The sequence below is a fragment of the Hemitrygon akajei genome, chromosome 7 (genome assembly GCF_048418815.1).
Source record: "Hemitrygon akajei chromosome 7, sHemAka1.3, whole genome shotgun sequence".
NCBI classification, from domain to species: Eukaryota; Metazoa; Chordata; class Chondrichthyes; order Myliobatiformes; family Dasyatidae; genus Hemitrygon; species Hemitrygon akajei.
Window position 1 is genome coordinate 171,325,472 of NC_133130.1, and position 19,299 is coordinate 171,344,770.

Consider the following 19,299-nt stretch of genomic DNA (forward strand, 5'->3'; position numbering starts at 1 on the left):
CCCTTCCAACCCAATGAGCCCATGCAATGCAATTTCACCCACGTAACCAACTTTGTACATCTTTGGAATGTGGTAGGAAAGTCACAGTGACAGGGAGAATGTATAAACTCCTTAGAGACAATGGTGGGAATTGAGCCCAGATTGCTAGCGCTGTAATAGCGTTATGCTAACTGCAATGCTAGTACGCTGACCTTCTTGCCAGCTGGTGGTTCTTTGAGCTCTTTTGACTTTTTCAAGTGCTACATGGTTGTTCTAAGGTTCAGTTATTATCAAGGTATGTATGCAGTAAACAACTCAAGATTCTTCTCCAGATAGTCATGAAACAAAGAAAACCACAGAAATTAGTTCAAGGAGAAAGAGCACCCCCACACCTGCACAACAAAAAAGGCAACACAATCATTAACCCCCAAACCCTCCTCCCCACACCAAATGCAGCAAGAAGAATGGCCCACAAACCCCACTCTCCCACACAAAATGCAACAAGAATATCGGCTCCCAAATCTCCCTCCTCTGCACAAAAAACTAACAAAACATAAGAAGAACTTTGAACCCCAAACACCCCCTCGCCCGCATAAAAAACAATTAGAATGGGTAATACCACAGAATATAAAAACTGTAAGCCTGTAAAAGCCCACAGTCCACAGTCCAAATCAATAAAAGCAGAACCTTGGTAACATCCTCCAACATCATCGAAAGAGAGAGACAGCACTCAAACACAGAGGCCTACCCTCTGGGCACTGTCATAGGCCACACTGGCTCCTGCTCTGGCAGCAGCGGGATCCCATCAGTGATCCAAAGACAGGTGGTTGGTGCTGAACCCTCGTTTGCCTTCCACATTCACCTTGATGTTCAATCTTCCTTGTCACTACTCAGCAAAATAGAGTTGAGCATTGGCTTACACACCATCTCAGTCTCTTCGCCTTGAGGCTCGCACTCGCTTCCCAGAATCTTCTCAGAGAAAACAAAGCGCTGGATGACTCAATCAATCTCTAAACTGTAAATCAAAGGCCCTAGCAGTTCCAGAAACATACTTAAGATGAAAAACAGACATAAAAGTGAAATGAAGAGCTTTGTGGTCTATCCAGAAGATGTCGACTGAGGGAGCATTGTACGCAGGCGCCATCTCTTGTCAAATCTTCTTGGTTTTCCTTCCTTTTAAAGGGTTTATACACAAAATATTAACCTATCTGATCTCTCCACAGATCCCAACAGATCCAGAGTTTCAGATCCTAATCAATCTATTCTGCCTTTCCTGGCCAAGCTGACCCAGCTCGCTCTCACAAACAGAAGCACACAATGGTCAGGAAAGTAATAGACTTGAAGCAGCAGCTCAGGTTACTGGCAAAATATTGTAACAGTGTAAAAGATTAGAACTTGCATTACCTATTCCAAACCAAACCAATGAGAGTTGTATTTGATGTAAATCCATCATTTCTAAATAATGTTAAGAAAAGAATTTATAATATTAAACTGGAATCATCTCTTACCTGCGCTCCAGTCTTGCCTAACTGCGAAGTCAAATTAATAGGTTCTCGTTCCAGGGCCTGCAGCATTCTGAACATGTCAATAGTTAATTCACTGAACTTAACCTAAAATTTAAAAAAAAAGCAAATCATAAATGATCACAGAAATTAGCATACACAGACCTATTTTATACCAACACAGGTTATACCAACTCAGGTTTTAAATAAGAGCCCAAGCTCAGTTTTACATTGGCCTGAAGCAGTGAATATTGCATAGGCTGTCAGTTTATTATTTAAGGAAATCAACCTACAGCCCATTAAAATCCCACTGCACATTCTTAAACAACTAAGACTCTGTTTTACAAACCAAATTAGCAAAAAAAAAATTGTTCTGCACTGCACAGGAGACTTGAGCCAGTTTTGTGTAAGCTGCTGTATTCTAAGATGTGGCATGCAATCCCTCATGATCACTGGAACTGTGGCTTCCATGTATAACGTGCAGGCAACAAAGACTCAGGTGAATGAAGGGAGAAGCACCACATTGACTACATGACAGCACTGACGGTCTTCTAGGACAGGAACAGAGGCAACTGAGGTCTCAGTATCATTTGATGAATTTATCTGAGGTGTACCCCAGCAGATTCATTTGCGCTTCACACTATCACAGGAGTGACAACAATCATGCACTGCACAACAGATACCAGTGCTGTGAGTTCATTAGCCTCTGTCAGCAACTGCATGACTTGCACAGGGGACCTCAGCGTATCTTTCCAAAATGTACTGGGCAACTAGATTTGCTGATTGCTTTCAGCAATCACAGTTTCAAGCCAAATTCTGTTGTATAGCAGATACAAATGACAGGCTACTCCACAGAAAATATATCTTAGTGTTTCACATTTCCAACATCCAATTAAAAAATTAAAATCAACAAATAAGGATTTATTTTTTTTTAAAACTGCAGATACTAGAAACTAAAATATAAACAAAACTAAAATATAAACTGAAAACATTCAGTGGGGTAGCCAAGATAAGCCAAGCCAAGACACAGGAACAGAATTGTGCCATTCGACCCATCAAGTCTGCTTCACATTTCAATCATTGCTGATTTATACCCTCTCAACCCTTGTGGAAATAACAACATTCGTGGAATTAGGAACAGAGTTAACATTCCAGTTTGAGGACCCCCCTTGGCAGTTCACATGAAGGGTCTTCAACAACCTGAAAGTTAAATAGGATGTAACTTTAAAGTCACAGAACAAAGTCAAAGTAAATTTATTATCAAAGTATGTATATGTCACCACATACTACCCTGAGATTATTTCCTGCAGACAGTGAGCACCATTGTAGCATAGCGGTTAGCACAATGCTATTACAGGTTAGAGTACTGCAGACTTCGGAGTCCAATTCCTGCACCATTCTGTACATCCTCCCCAGGTGCTCCGGTTTCTTCCCACAGTCCAGAGATGTACTGTGTAGCTTAAATGGTCATTGTAAATTGTCCCGTGATTAGGTAGGGTTAATTGAGGTTGTGGGGTTGCTGGGTGGTGTGACTCGAAGGGCCAGAAGGACTGCATTATATCAGTAAATAAAATAAACATCTACAGGAAAATACAGAAATACAATAGAATTTATGAAGAACTATACGTAAATGAAAAGTGACAAACAGCCAGTGTGCAAATGGCCTAATTCTGCTTCTATGTCTTATGGTTTAAATGAAGACAAACTACAAATATAGGGATATTATGCTGCTTAACTGGGACAGGAGTCTGTTGCCCAATAGCTTCTAACTAGTGTCAGTTGTATGCATCTTGCATTTGTGTGGCCACTAGACACTACATCATACTTAGAACAGTCAGTTGCACGTGTTTGTTTTCATAGAGTGATTTTTGCGACTGATAGTTGGTGAGGAATAAGCAGTAAGACAATTCAGAACTGCTTTGCTCACTGCAGTTTGGAGATGCCAGGAACAGCTGGGAGTAAAAAGGAAACAGTTTTACTACTTCAACAAGTTTGAAGTTATCAACAACCATCTTGAATGCTATAATGAAAATGAGATTTGGAGGATGCAATCATTAAGAGCTTTGTATGAAGGCAGTCCATTATGTGTACTAGGTGTCTACGCTGATTTTATCCATTTTCCATCAATCAAAGGAACACGGCAGTGTACACTACATGAATTCCTCAGTTAATAACTATTAGGAACTAACACACAGATTTACAGTATTGTGGTAGTATTGACAGTGTTTTAATTTGTTCTGAATTTCATTTAAATACATATAGTTTGTCTTTTTTTTTATACCTTTTTAACTATTTCCATGAAACTTTGGCTAATTGGACCAAAATGTACTGGTTCTGATGTGTCCCAATTAACTGGAATCCACGATATATCACTCCAAATGGGTCACCTAGAGACCTTCAACAATTTGATACGCTTATTATCTATGCTGGCTACAACAAGGTAGCTTTTCTAATTTGTTTCTGCTTCTGTTTTATAATTTCCTCACTCAGTAAGAAAGCTGTGATAGTGTGAGCCACTGCCTTTTCCCAGTTTGTCAATTAGAAGCAGAACTGCAGACCAGGCCTTAAGAAGAAAACAAGCAGAGGAAATTGCTCTACTGCCGTGAGTCACACAATGATCCCTACAGTAAAGAACAGAAACAGCCAGCAAGAATAAAGGCCGGAATTTAAGGCTGCAGCAATTGATATGATGGACCTTGGGGCACAGACTACACTGCATATATGTGTTGTGTGAATGTAGAAACTAAAGGCTGCACAATATGGAAAAATAGAGAAGGAATACCTGACTGCTGCAGTTTCCAATAATTAATGCATCTGCTAATGCCAACTGGCCAGCTACCATCCCCTGTTCCAGCGGTGGGACGACTCCTTCTGCCAGACGATTGGAGGTTACCACAATGCTGTTGTCATCATTTAACACAATTGCAGGATCGGCCTATAAACAATATTGAAATGATTACTGTGCGTATCCAAAACCAAATAGGTAAATTACTTATCTATTCCATCACATGAGATTTGTTAACGTGATTCTCCTGGGAAAAAAATTGAAGTCATCCATCTCTGAAGCTTAATGTTTATAATCAGTTATAAATAAAATGCCAACAAAATACCCACCTCTTTCACTAAATGTGATCATTAACACAAGTCAGAATTGTGGTAGAAAGTTATCAGTATGGTACTTCAATGTGAATTACAATGTGCATCTCGAAAACTGTCATGAAAGGATGGCATAAAAACAAATTAATGAAAATAAGGTACAAGGTAACATGGATTTGATTTCAGTAAATGTGATCTACAAACCATTCAAAGGTTGGCTGGTAAATGCATGAATATCCACCATTGAATCCATCGTAGAAACCAAAGAGAGGAAATTACACAACTAAACTACTATTCAGATAAAACAACTTCGGGCCAGTGCTGACTAAATCGTAACTGTTCTTGAACCTGGTGGTGCGAGTCCTGAGATACTCATACCTTCTACCTGATGGCAGCAGCAAGAAAAGAGCACGGCCTGGGTGGTGAGGATGTTTAATAATGGATACTGCTTTTCTACAGCAACACTTCATATGGGTGTGCTCAGTGATTGGGAAGGTTTTACCTGTGATGTATTGGGCTGAAACCACTATGTTTTGTAGGATTTTCTGCTCAAAGGCACTGGTGTTCCCATAACAGACCGTAATGCAGCCAGTCATTACACCCTCCAACACACCTCTATAGAAGTTTTCTAAGGTTTTCGATGACATGTGAACCTCTGCAAACTCCTGAGGAAGTAGAGTTGCTGTTGTGCTTTCTTCGCAGTAATATTTATATGATGGGTCCAGGACAGGTCCTCTGAGATAGTGACACCCAGGAATTTGAAGTTACTGACCCTCTCCACCTCTGATGATTACTTACTCATGGACCTCTGGCTTCCCTTTCCTGAAGTCTACTATCTGTTCCTTGGTTTTAGTGATATTGAGACAGAGGTTGATGTTGTTACATCACTCAGCCAAGTTTTCAATCTCCCTCCTGTATGCTGATTCATCACCCTCTTTGATACAGCCCACAACAGTGGTGTCGTCAGCAGACTTGTATATGGTGTTGGTGTCGGAGCATTACTCAGCCTCACAGTCATAGGTGTGCAGCAAGTAGAGCAGGGGGTTAAGTACACATCCCTGCAGTGCTCCTGTGTTGATGGAGATTATGGAGATGTTTTTGCCAATCCGAACTGTCTAGGGTCTACAAGTGAGGAAATCCAGGATCCAATTGCATAAGGGGGTATTGAGGCCCAGGTTGGAGTTCACATTAGTTTTGAGGCGATGATGGTTTTAAATGCTGAGTTATAATCGATAAAGAGCATCCTGATGTGTGCATCTTTGCTGTCCAGCTGTTCCAGGGTGTGTGAAGAGCAAATGAGATAGCATCTGCTGTAGACCTGTTGCTTCGATAGGCAAATTGGAGCAGATCCAATGCTTTCACACCAGCCTCTCAAAACACTTCATCATTATGGATCTAAGTGCCATTGGGCGATAGTCATTTAGACATTTCAATTGAAGGATAAAGGCAGTTTGATAGATAGATAGATAGATAGATAGATACTTTATTCATCCCCATGGGGAAATTCAACTTTTTTCCAATGTCCCATACACTTGTTGTAGCAAAACTAATTACATACAATACTTAACTCAGTAAAAAATATGATATGCATCTAAATCACTATCTCAAAAAGCATTAATAATAGCTTTTAAAAAGTTCTTAAGTCCTGGCGGTTGAATTGTAAAGCCTAATGGCATTGGGGAGTATTGACCTCTTCATCCTGTCTGAGGAGCATTGCATCAATAGTAACCTGTCGCTGAAACTGCTTCTCTGTCTCTGGATGGTGCTATGTAGAGGATGTTCAGAGTTTTCCATAATTGACCATAGCCTACTCAGCGCCCTTCGTTCAGCTACCGATGTTAAACTCTCCAGTACTTTGCCCACGACAGAGCCCGCCTTCCTTACCAGCTTATTAAGACGTGACAGACACCCAAACACTTTAAGTAGTAGTATTATTATTCAGGCCACAGCTGAAGGCATTTCTTCTCAAATAATGACAACACCTTCAGTACTTTTCACATTTCTCAATGAGTTGGGAGGCAGCAGCTTGTTACAAATCACTCATGTGTGAAAAGATTATGCACTAGAAATGAATGGTGAAATGGTAGGCTACAAATTTCAACATCCTCACCCCCATTGCAAATTTCAGATGCTGGACCTACTGCAGCAGAGGATGTCAAGTGAAAAAGCAGGCAAATCCCATCAGAAAGGAACAGTGGACATGTGTGCCCTTGTAAACATTACACAAAAACAGTCACCAAAGATGCTTTTCAGTTACAGCAGGAACAGGTAAAGGCTTACAGCATGAAGGGTCTCAGCACAAATTGTCAACCGTTTATTCCCTTCCATAGATGCTGCCTGATGTCAGATGGTGGTATAGAATTGTTATTTTTCTTATAGTTTGAAGTTTCTATGCCTGCTTGTAATTTTATGTAATGAACTACATACGCACATATAATTGTTCAGTGAATTTTCCAACTACAGTACAGTTGCTTCTATATTTTCTAGAAACTTCTTAGTTATCAGTAGCAGCTATCACATCACTTGAATTTGGCTATTTTATAGGTTAATTGATTAATTGCTATTACTGGAATGTTGTTATCGCTAGTCTGAGTATAAGATGATTATGACTGCTTTTTCCTTTCTCTTTCTTTATTCTTTGTTCATGTAACATTGAAAAAAATTGCTAGCGATAAGTTTTATGCCTCATTCTTGACTTCCAAAGAACCTCTGGATCATCAGGATCCAACACTAATTTGCTGAGTTCCTCCAGCATTTTTTGTGTGTTGCTCAAGATTTCCAGCATTTGTGGAATCTCTTATGTTCTTCATCAACTATCTTATTAAAACATCTATGAAGGAATAAATGTTAACAATTTGTTTTTACTTCTGTCACTTACACAAACCTTTAAAATCTTGCTGCATGGTCTAATTTTTCATCCATTTTTAGATATTATGAAAATGTTTATGACATTAGTTTACAAACAAAAAAGTTAGTAAATGGGAAATACAATATTGCAATGTCCTACTTAAATAATGGGTGGAAAGGAAAAGGGGGGTGGGGTTGAGAGGGTGCTAGAAAGAGGGCAGTAATCATGAGGGAGAAAGATGTTTAATATTCTGCAAGAGCAGGTGAAAATGCGGGCAAACATTAGAGCTTGTGAGAGACAGTGCGAGATCAAGTGAAGGGTAGTGAGCAAGTACGAGTGAGAGCAATTAAGTGAAAGCCAACTGTTTTCCAGTAATCGCTAATAAGTCAAAATTACTTTTCTCACGTTCTCCAGAACTCAACTGCAATTGTAGTATCTCATCCTATAATTTAGTTGGGTCTTATATTACATCCATGTTAATTTAGTGAATTGATATTGAATATAGTTTAATTAAGTTATTTGTATAAAACATCATTCAATAATCTAACGGAGCCTGCCATCACCACCTGAGAATAAGCAAACTAAAAATAACGAACCACAAGCTTTAGTGATAATTCGACTACAGGTGCTCCCCAGCTTATGTGTGCTCGGAAGACAAGGTGGGATGGATTTGCCAGCAGCTGCAGGGCTACAGGCATCTTCTGCCAGATGGGAACTTGGCTCATGGTCACATTTCCAACTTACAAACTGTCTGGGTCACAAACAGTTCACAGGAACAGTACCCTATTGCAACCTGGGGAGAACCTGCATTTACAAAAAGAAAAATTTCCACTATTTCTCCTTTTCTCCAATTTTTCTGGATTTAGATTGTGCCACAGAAAGTTCCTTCAAATATAAAAAAATACCAGCTAGATAGGTGCATTTTGCACCTTTAATAGTGACAGTTGGTACCACACATGAGCTTGCAAATACCTTTACTTTCTCTTAAACAGGTTACCTAAGCCAGGAGTCCCCATGCAAAGCACGTGCTACTTGGGCCGAGAGGAAACAATATGATTTGGCGGTATGAAACGATATGAGTCAGCTGCTCACGGATCTAAGCAAGTGATGGCGAACAAGACAAATACCAAAGAGTACTGCCTAACAACAAAGGGGATATTTCCCCTATTACATGAAATTTCAGGACAGAATGTACCAAAATTAGCATAAAATGATACAAATGTTTTCATAGTATGTTTGAAAACTGGGCAAGTGGAACTTGTCAGCCATGATTGGCAGCTTATCCTGAAGGAAAACTGATCTCAAATCTCCACAGCCTTGCAGCTGTACCCACTTCGGGAAGAAACCCTGAGGAAAAGTCCTGGGTTGAAGTCTGTAAGGAAGACCTACATTGAGTTCAACACTGACTGGCAACTCCTGTGACATCACTGCTGGTGCCAAACTATCAGTCTCTGCTGTTCCTTTAGGTTCATCAGCTGCGTAGAAAGGCAGAGCTTGCTGCACGGGCATGATGCATGATCTCTATATCATACTCCCTCGTCTGTGTACTAGTTTGGGTATAGACAGTTAGGATGCAACATCCATGGGTGACCCCAATGATCAGAGGGCCTTCATGTTTGAAAAATAAATGGATGAAATTAAGATTGCTCCTGTGCCCAACTGTACCTTTGGAGCTGTGCTCAACAGTGAATTCATTACAATAACACATCACATATTTCAGCAAACAGATGAAGTTCTAACTTAAGTTTTTTTAAAGTACGTAACCATTTTTTACTTTTAAAAATCCTCCACATGAAGTTAGAATGAGTGTACAGAATGAATCTTTTCATAAATCACTTTAACTAAAATGGAAATTTAATATATTGACTCAATGAGGAAAAAAGATTTGTACTTTATTTTACACACACCATTTGGTCTCCAGCTACCATTACTTAATTAACACACTTCCTTCATTAAACAAGACAGAACAAGTGTAGCAGTAATAATTGATAGCTATCAAAATGGTTTTCTATTATTGGAGCAGTTCAGTAAAAAGACTTCCAACCCTTCCTTTTGGCAATCATCCAGCTAAGAAGTGGTAAAACTCTACCTATTTTCAATGTATGAGTTTGATTATTTGTCAAAATTCCACTGCCATAACTGATTAGCAACAAGCTTCAGCTACATTAATAATAATCATCATCAAAATCTTGCCTTAAAATACAAACACATAAATGAAATCACACCTTACTATTAATACACATCTGATCCAGTTTTAGAGTCAGAATACCACAAAGTATATTATAACCGATCAGTTATTACAGATAGGACAATCCATAATAACCGTCCAGATATAATAATGCAGGATAAAGCAAGAACAACTTCTTTAATAGATATAGCCATTCCAAACATACATAACTTACAGAAATCAGTAAGTGAAGAACACCAGAAATACGCTGAATTAAACGAGGAAACTGAAAGATTTTAGAACATGAACAGGGTATAGATTTTCCCGATAACATCTACAACTGTATCATCCCAAGGTAACTACATAATAGCATTAAACAATTAGGGTTACACAGTAATAAATATCTATGTAAGTCTCCACTTGAATAGTACAAAAGTTCCAAGCAATTGACAATTGAGCATGCTTGGCTATGCCTGTACCTCAGGTTATACCAGCTTGAGCTGAGATAAAATGTTTAAAAATTTTTATAATAACATCTTTATTTATAAAGCACTTTTCATACATTAAGATGTAGGTTCAAAGTGCTTTACACAGATTGCAACTATAAACCAATCTAGTCATAAAAATGAGACAAAATTAAAAATCTTAGACAAACATCATGTAGAATAAAATACAATTAAATATACCAAATTATATGATCAACGTCAACACGCATTAAGTAATACAATAAGTAGCCAAATTTTAAAAATAGGTTTTTAGAAGTGTTTTGAAATGCTAACCTGACATATCACTATCGGTAGAGTATCCCAGATTTTTGGTGCATTCGAGCTAAAGGCCACATCACCGGTTCGTATATAGTTGAGTCTAAGAACACTAGGTAAATCAGTATTTGTGGATCTAAGATTACGATTAGGATTGTAAGGGAAAAGACACTCTTAAATATCTGGAGGGGCTAAATTATTCAGAGCCTTATATACAGTTAAGAGTATTTTAAAATTGATCCTAACAGACATGTGCAAACCATGTATCAATGCCAAAACCGGTGAAATGTACTCAGATTTTCTGGTTTTGGTTATTATTATTAATAATAAGTACTTTATTGATCCCGAGTGGGAAATTATTTTGTTACAGCAGCAACATAATACACTTAGCAATAATAATAAATATAATATTAACTAATAAAGTACAGAATAATACTATACACAATAATAATTTACCAATATGCAATAATAATGTACGAAATAATAAAACAGAGACTACTGTACTATGATGTGTGTTCTCCTGTTGCACAGAAATGAACTGTTGTATATGCTTATTGCATTTGGCAGGAAAGATTTTCTGTAATGATCCTTGTGACAGCGGAGCTGAGTGAGCCTGTTCGAAAGTGTGCTCTGCTGCTTATTCTGTAGATCATGGAGAGGATGTGCCTGATTTCCCATAATGGATAACAGTTTGTTTAGTGACCTCCTCTCCACCACTAACTCAAAAGAGTCCGGGTTGTAGCCAAGAACGGATCCAGCCTTTTTGATGAGTTTACTTAGTCTTTTTGCATCACCAGCACCGATGCCGCTCCCTTAACATAAAGCCACAAAGAAGACTGCACTCGCTACATTTTGTACGAACTGCAGCTGATTTACATCTTCCTTAGGCAATCTTGAAAAGAGTTCATTACAGTAGTCCAATCGGCTAAAAACAAAAGTGTATATCAATTTTTCTGCATTTTGAGATATTAAAAAATTGAACTCTTGCAATGTTCCTTAAATGAAAGAACAGTCTTAGTTCATTACATATGGTTAATATGTAATTTGAAATTTAGCTTAGAGTCAATAATAACGCCTAAATTCTTTACTTATGGCTCGATTTGCAAGGCCAGATAATCAAATTTATTTCTAAGATTCACATTTTTTTAAATTACTATCAGTAACTTAAATTTGTTTTTTTCCTTATTTAGTTTAAGGAAATTTTAACTTATCCATTCTGTAATGCCAGTAAGACACTGGACCAGAAGGTTTAGAGCCTCAGGGTCATCTGGTGCAATGGACAAATACAGTTGCATGTTGTCTGCATAACAGTAGTAATTCACCATGTGGTTTGAAATAATCTGATCTAATGGGAGTACAGTGAGAACAACAATGGGCCAAGAATTGATCCTTGCAGCACACCAAACACAAGATCATCAACTTTGGATGCACAATCACCACAGCTAACAAAGAACCTTCTTCCTGTTATATAAGATTGAAACCAGCTTAACGCAGTACTGTACCAGAAAGACCTACCTGTTGACTAAGGTGGTTTATGAGAACACTGTGATCTATGTTATCAAATGCTGCACTCAAATCTAAGAAAACAAAAACTGATATGTTACCTATGTCAGAATTAAGCTGTAAGTCAATAACTACTTTAAGCAACGCAGTTTCTGTCCTATGACTTGATCTATAACCGGATAGATATTTGTCAAGAATAGAATCTTTATTCAAGTAATCATTTAATTGTTGAAAAACTACATTTTCGAAAATTTACTTAGAAAAGGGCAGGTTAGAAATAGGTCTAAAAATGTCCAAAACAGAACAATCATTTTTCTTAAGCAGAGATTTAACTACTGCAGATTTTAAGGAATCTGGAAAAATGCCAGAAACTAATGAGCAATCAATTATGTCAACTGCACAGTCGACTAGTGTCTCAGAAACTTCTTTAAAAAAAACCTGTGGGAATAGGATCAAGGAAACAAGTGGACTGTTTTAGCTGAGTAATTATTTCTTGAAGTTCAGGTAAATTTATTTTAGGGAAGGAGTTTATTTCGCAGTGTTGAGCTCTTTGAGGTTCAACAAGGTTTATTCTTCAGGTCTGTATTGAATTACATCTTATATTAGTTACAAAGTCTGTTATTAGCGTTGCATCATTGTGTGATACGGAAACTGCAAGGCATCGAACTACAAGACCCTACAGAGGATAGATAATAAAATCCACTAAGAGGATCATCGGGGTCTACCCCCCACTTGTGACATTTACTGAGCACTGCAGAGGAAGGATCCTTACTACCCATCACACAATCTCTTTGATACACTACTGTCAGGAAAGAGATACAGAAGCATCTGCCAGACTGAATAAATAACAGCTTCTTCCCTCAGGCTGTGAAACTAATGAATACACTGCCAGCAACGGTTTACTATACTGTTTACCTGTGCTGCGCACCATATGCATTTTAAATTATATTTTATTAACTTATTTATGGTAATATTTTGATTTATGTATTGTTCATGATATATGTTTTGAGGGTGCACTGTGGTCCAGAGGAACTTGAACTTGTCTTCATTGCTGAAGCACTATCAGCATTAACAGGAAATATTACAGTAACACACAACATTATACGATAATAAGCAATGAAATGATGTGGTAATACAAATTCTTATATTATACCAGTTATGATTACCTCAACAAAAGCAGCCACCTCTTGTAATACAAGATTCCACTCTAGCTGGTCTTCAGTGTTGAAGCGATGTGTATAATCTTCAATCTCATCTGACAATTCCTGATAGAATTAAAAACCACTTTGGTGTATACTGTAGCACCATAATAATGAGATTACCATTTTCAAAGTGATGCGTGTAAAGTTAAACCAGCACAATGGGGAAAAAGCAGAAACAATTGTAAACAGATCACTATGCCGCCACATTCTCTAACAAACAGCATCAGATAGTAATTGCACTCAGGAATGAAATGGTAATTGCAGTGGCGTAATAAAACACTGTTCTGCTTAGATTTGTTTTGTATTCAAAAGGCTGACAATGGCGAAACATTACCAATTCAATCATGAACAATTCCAAACTTTGCATTGAGAAAGGTTTCATATGTTAAGACTGCTCTAAAATTTAACTGCAGCAAATCCATCAGATTAAACAAACTTTATGTTACTTACAGATGAAACTATGAAAATTACTTTTTAAATCAGTATAGAAAAATCATGGGCACATCTCTACAGCCACAATGAGGCCATTTTCAAGTTGGAGGAACATCTCATATTCTGTCCTTGTCACCTCCAATCTGATGGCATGACCATCAATTGCTTTAACTTCGGGCAATTCTCTCTTTTTCCATTTCCCAATCTAGCTCCCCTCTTACTTCTTCTTTTCTCATCTGTTCATCATCTCCCCATTGCCCTCCTCCTTCCCCTTCTCTACTCTCTTCTCCTGTCGGATTCCTTCTTCTTTAGTTCTTTGTCTTTTCTACCTATCAATTCCTAGCTTCTCAATTCTTCCCCGCCCCACACCTTCTTATTCTGGCTTCTTCGGCCTTACTCTCCAGTCCTGAAGGACTGTTTATTCATTTCCATAGATGCTGACTGACCTGCTGAGTTCCTTTGGCATTTTGTATGTGGTACTCAGAAAAATCACCCACAAAGTTTTTTGGGGTAACTCATGGGAAGCTTAATTAATTTAAACAGGTGATTTTTAAAATCAAACAAAATGAGGGATGAAAACCTTAAAGATACCAAAGGTCCAGAATCATATGGGGATTTAAAGATGAGGACATGGGTTTTAAATTCAATATATCAGTAATGACAAGGTGGAAGACAGGGGTGGTGACTGAAGATTGGATGCTTTTGACTAAGTATTTTTCATGCTGGAAGTTTCAGGGTAATGGAGGAAAACTGAAAACTGATCTTCATCAGCGGTATGGGCAAAGGGCAAAGGGAGAAGTAAAGAAATAAAGCTAGAAATATAAAGTTCACACGAGGATAGCAAGTTTGAAATTTATATATAGGTTAAAAGGTTTGCCAGGGTTTGTACGTTTGGGTTGACTCTCAGCAAGAAGCTGGAAGAAGTGGATTTGCAGAGTATTGAAATATTATTGCAATACTGAAAAACAGAAGATATTGAATTCAACAATAAACTGATCTAAAAACAAAAAGTTCATAAATACAGTTGAGTTTTTAAAAATTATAAGTGTGATTAGTAAAAAGATAAGCATAAATGTACAATTCACAAGAATACTATACCTTTACAAGATCTCTGACAAGGTCCATTTTGTTAAGCAGCAGACAAACTACTATGTATCGAGCATAATACCGAAGCTTTTTAACTACAAGCTCAGGCCTGTAAAAAAGTAGTGCAACTTAAATTCAATACCAAGAAATATTGTGTGAGAAAATGTTAATAAATACAGATAAAATTAACAAAATGAATTATTTGCAAGTAGTTTAGACTGTCTGTCCAATTCATTGCTCTAATTAAAAAGTATTTGTGAAATTCTAAAAATTACAACTTATAATGGAAAACAGACTCAAGTCCTGCAAAATGTATCACAGCAAAAAAACGAAAGTATAACCAAATACATAACAAATTGAGCTGTACTACTTTTACTTGTGGTTATAAATACACTGAGGTTACTTATGGAAATAAACCACAGATCTAGGTCTTCTATGTTGTGAGGAAATTGGAGAAAAACATACAAGTATGAAATCTTACCGATCCTCCTTGGTGACCTGGGAATAATAGGCCCTTTGCCTAATTGCAGAGTAGAAGGAAAATGCTTCGTTAAGATAACTGGTCTCAGAAGTACGCAAGCTTGGTAAAAGGGTGGCAGGGAAACAAAAGAAAGACCAAATCATATTGAAAATAGACGAGCAAAGTTAAAGTTGCATCAGAACATAAAAGTCATGAGAAACAACGTCTGTAAAAATGACAACACTCTTTGTCTAACAAGTTGAAGCTTTTCAAGGTGGACTCTTTATCAGAGTAACACACAGAATCTCTTGTGCTTAGTCTTTTAACCATTCATTTTGAAAGAAGTGGGGTCTGGCATAAAACCTTTTTCTACTCCTCTCCACATCCCCAATGTTTTGTGTTAAAGAATTTGTAACAGGACACTCTTAAGAGCCAATGTGGAATTGAGAAAAGAGAAATCACATTGGACAAATCTATTGGTGATTTTGAAGTTGCAATTAACAGATAAAGATGAACAAACAAGATGATGTGACAACAGCTACTTTAATCTAGATTTTCAGAAGGCTTTCAGAAAAGACGCATGGTAACAGAGTTGAAATAATTTTCTGTATTGTGAAATAGTGAATAGTGGGCTGCCATGTAGTGGGATGCCAAATAATCACATTGTCAAGTTTGCCGATTACATGACAATGCTGGCTCATCACCAACTATGAGACGGCCCACAGACAGGAGGTGGAAGAAATCAAGGCTTAGTGCCAAGCAAATAACCTCTTCCTTAATGTCAACAAGACAAAGAAGATGTTTATATCAACTTCAGCAGAACTCAAACCCCTCTTTACATCAGTGGCACAGCAGTAGAAACTGCAAGTCATTTCAAACTCCTGGGAGTGCACATCCTTCACAACCTCTCATGGCCCAGAACACATTCTACACCATCAGAAAAGCTCACCAACACATCTACTTTCTGAGGAGGCTGAACAAAGCTGGGCTATGCACATCCATACTCACATCTTTTTACAGATGCACAGAAGACAGCATCCTAACATGCGGCATCGCTGTATGGTATGGGAACTACATTGTGACAGACAGAAAGTCTCAGCAATGGTAGTGAAAACTACTCAATGCATTATTGGCAGCAGCCTACCCACCATCAAGTTCACAAATACAGAAAGATGACGGAAAAGGGCCAGTAATATCATGAAGGATCTCACCCACCCTGCTCATGGACTGTTTGTCCAACTCCCATCAGGGAGGAGGCTACGTAGCATCCATGCCAAGACCACCAGACTTAAGAACAGTTACTTTCCCCAAGCAGCAAGGCTGATCAACACCTCCACCCACTAATCCGCCCTCCACACCCCAACCACCACTACTTTATCACTTTCTGTCAGTCACCTTATTTACAGACACTTTTGTGCCTAGCATCACTTCATATACAATCAATGTATATAAGCTATTTTATGTACGGTATTTATATTTATTGCAGATATTTTAAATTATTGTATTCTTCATTTTATTGTATTTTTTTATGTTACATCAGACCCAGAGTAACAATCATTTTGTTCTCCTTTACACTTATGTACTGGAAATGTCATTAAACAACATTGAACTCTTGAACCTTGATTAGAACCTCCGTTGTTCATAATCTTAGTTAATTATTTGAACAGGTATCAAATGCCAATGATATCAAACAAGGTGGGCTGTAGTAGGAATAGTGGGAACCTTCAGGGTGATATATAGACAAGGACATAGCAGATAGAACATAATAGGGAAGACTGTTGAGGTTAACCACTTTAATAGAAACAAAAAGTAATTTTTTAAAAGTGAGAGATTAAAGGGTATTAGTGTTTAGAGACCTGGGTGCCCTTGTAAACAAATCACTAAAAGCTGATGTGTGGTACAACAAGTAACTAGCTAAACAGCTATAAATAAGATAATTAGCTTTTTTTGGGTGGCCCAGTCGAATTGACAGAAGAGGCTCCACACAGGTAGGGGCAAGCGATTTAAAAAGTAGCAGTAGTGGGCTTCCGTTTTTTCCAGCAGCCCAGTTGTATCATGATTCTTTAGTAAGAGCAAATAAAAGTACGGTAGGGACAAGCAGAATGGTCATTGTTGGGGTAGACCAGTGTTAGAGTAGGGAGGCTTTGGTGAGGTGAGTTTCTGGTAAATTTGCTCTTCATTCTTTATCTGTTAGTGCTTGGTTAGTGCAATGAGAATGACATCAGGGCCTGTGTTATGTTCTCATGTGAGATGTGGAAATTTTGGGAGACTTCCAGCCTCCCGGATAACCACATCTTCACCAGGTGCACTGCGCTGCAACTCCCCAGAGAACATGTTAAGGAGCTGGTGCTGCAGCTTGATGACTTCCAGCTCATACAGGAAAATGCAGAGGTGACAGACTGGAGCTACAGAGAGGTAGTCATCCTTAAGTTGCAGGAGGCTGGTACCTGGGCAACTGTCAGGAGGGAGAAAGGAAATGAGCAGCCAGTGTACAATACCTCTGTGGCTGCTCCCCTCAATAATAAGTAGACCGTTTTGGATGCTTTTGAGGAGTACGAGCTACCAGGGTGGAGGTGCAGTGATCAGATCTCTGGCACTGAGTCTGGCGCTGAGGCCTAAGGCTGATTTATACTTGTGCGTACGGGCTACGCCGCAACCTATGCCGTAGCCCTAATTTTCACTTCTGTGTCGCACTATGCCGTAGCGAGCCTGTGTCAATGTGCGCCAAAACACTAGTTGGTGGTGGGGTTTCTATGCCACTGTGTTGAGTTTCTTCGTAACAGACATGGACAAGGAAATGCATTTCAAACATTTTCGCATGTTAGCAGGTAGATTTGACAATTTGGTTCATCTATTTCGCATTGGTATACAGACATGGCGGAGAATCACAGTTGTTGTGGCCTGCGTCGCCGCGACGCGTGAGCGAGCTTTTTGGGGAGGTGCACGTCACGCTTCAGCATAGGGTACACGGTACCTACGAAGTAGATGCGACGTACAAGTATAAATCAGCCTTTAGAAGTGAAAGAGGGAGAAAAGGACTGCAGTAGTGACAGGGGCTTCCATGGTTAGGGGAGGAGATTCAAGATTTTGTGGTCATGAAAGAAACACCTGGATGGTATGTTGCCTCCCAGGTGCCAGGGTCAGGAATGGCTTAACTGGGTCCACGGCATTCTAAAGGGGGAAGATGAGCAGTCAGAAGTCTTGGTACATATAGGCACCAATGATGTACGTAGGAAAACAGAGTAAGTCTTGATGACAGAATTTAGGGAGTTCTATAGAAAGCTGAAAAGCAGGACCTCCAGAATAGTAATCTCTGGATTGCTGCCTGTGCCACATACCAGTGAGGCTAAGAATAGGATGATTTGGCAGATGAATGGGTGGCTGAGGAACTGTGCAGGACGCAGGGCTCCAGATGTCTGGATCATCGGGATCTCTTCTGGGGAAGGTATGATCCGAACTTGAGGGGACCAATATCCTCAGAGGCAGGTTTGCAAGAGCTGTTTGGGAGAATTTAAACTACTTTGGCAGGGGAATGGGAATCTGAGTGATAGGGCTGAGGGTGGGGTAATTGGTAACAAGCAGATATAGTGTGTAGTTAAACTGTCAGGAATGACAGCCAGTGATAGAGCAAAATTGCAATCAGTAGGATGAGTTGCAGTGTAATATAGGGACAAAATCAAAAAAGGGTTACAAATATAGGACTGAAGATGTTATATTTGAATGTACACAGTATACTGAATAAGGTAGATAATCTTGTAGCTCAGTTAGAGAATGGCAAGTATGATGTTGCAGACATCACTGAGTTGTGACTGAAAGAAGATTATAGTTGAGAGTTTAATATCCATTGCAGAGAAAGGACAGGCAGGTAGGCAGAGGGAGTGGAGTGGCTCTGTTCGTAAAAAAATGAAATTAAATCCTTAGAAAAAGGTGATGTAGGATCAGAAGGTGTAGAATCCTATGTGTAGAGTTACAAAACTGCAAGGGTAAAAAAACCTGATGGGAGTTAATATACAAGCCTCTGAACAGATAGACAAAGCATGTCAAAATAGCAATGTTATGATAGTCATGGGGGATTTCAATATGCAGGTAGATTGGGAAAATCGGGTTGGTGCTAGATCCCAAGAGAGAGAATTTGTAGATTGCCTAAGAGGTGGCTTTTTAAACCAGTTTGTGGTTGAGCCCTCAAGAGGAAAAGCAATTCTGGATTGGGTGCTGTGAAATGAACCAGACATCTTCAAGGAGCAGTGTCTCATAAAGGCAGTA

At 38.8% G+C, this 19,299-nt stretch overlaps 1 protein-coding gene across 2 annotated transcripts in view; it reads right to left on the reverse strand.

The window, feature by feature from the left end:
* Positions 1–19,299, reverse strand: part of scai (suppressor of cancer cell invasion) — a 154,734-nt gene that overhangs the window by 29,044 nt on the left and 106,391 nt on the right. For both annotated transcript variants that reach the window (XM_073052596.1, XM_073052597.1), the window contains exons 5-9: positions 15,058–15,156; positions 14,589–14,685; positions 13,023–13,121; positions 4,264–4,416; positions 1,488–1,589 (exon numbers count right to left, since the gene is read on the reverse strand). In XM_073052596.1, the coding sequence (XP_072908697.1) occupies positions 1,488–1,589; positions 4,264–4,416; positions 13,023–13,121; positions 14,589–14,685; positions 15,058–15,156 (550 nt within the window). The remainder of the gene's footprint in view (positions 1–1,487; positions 1,590–4,263; positions 4,417–13,022; positions 13,122–14,588; positions 14,686–15,057; positions 15,157–19,299) is intronic.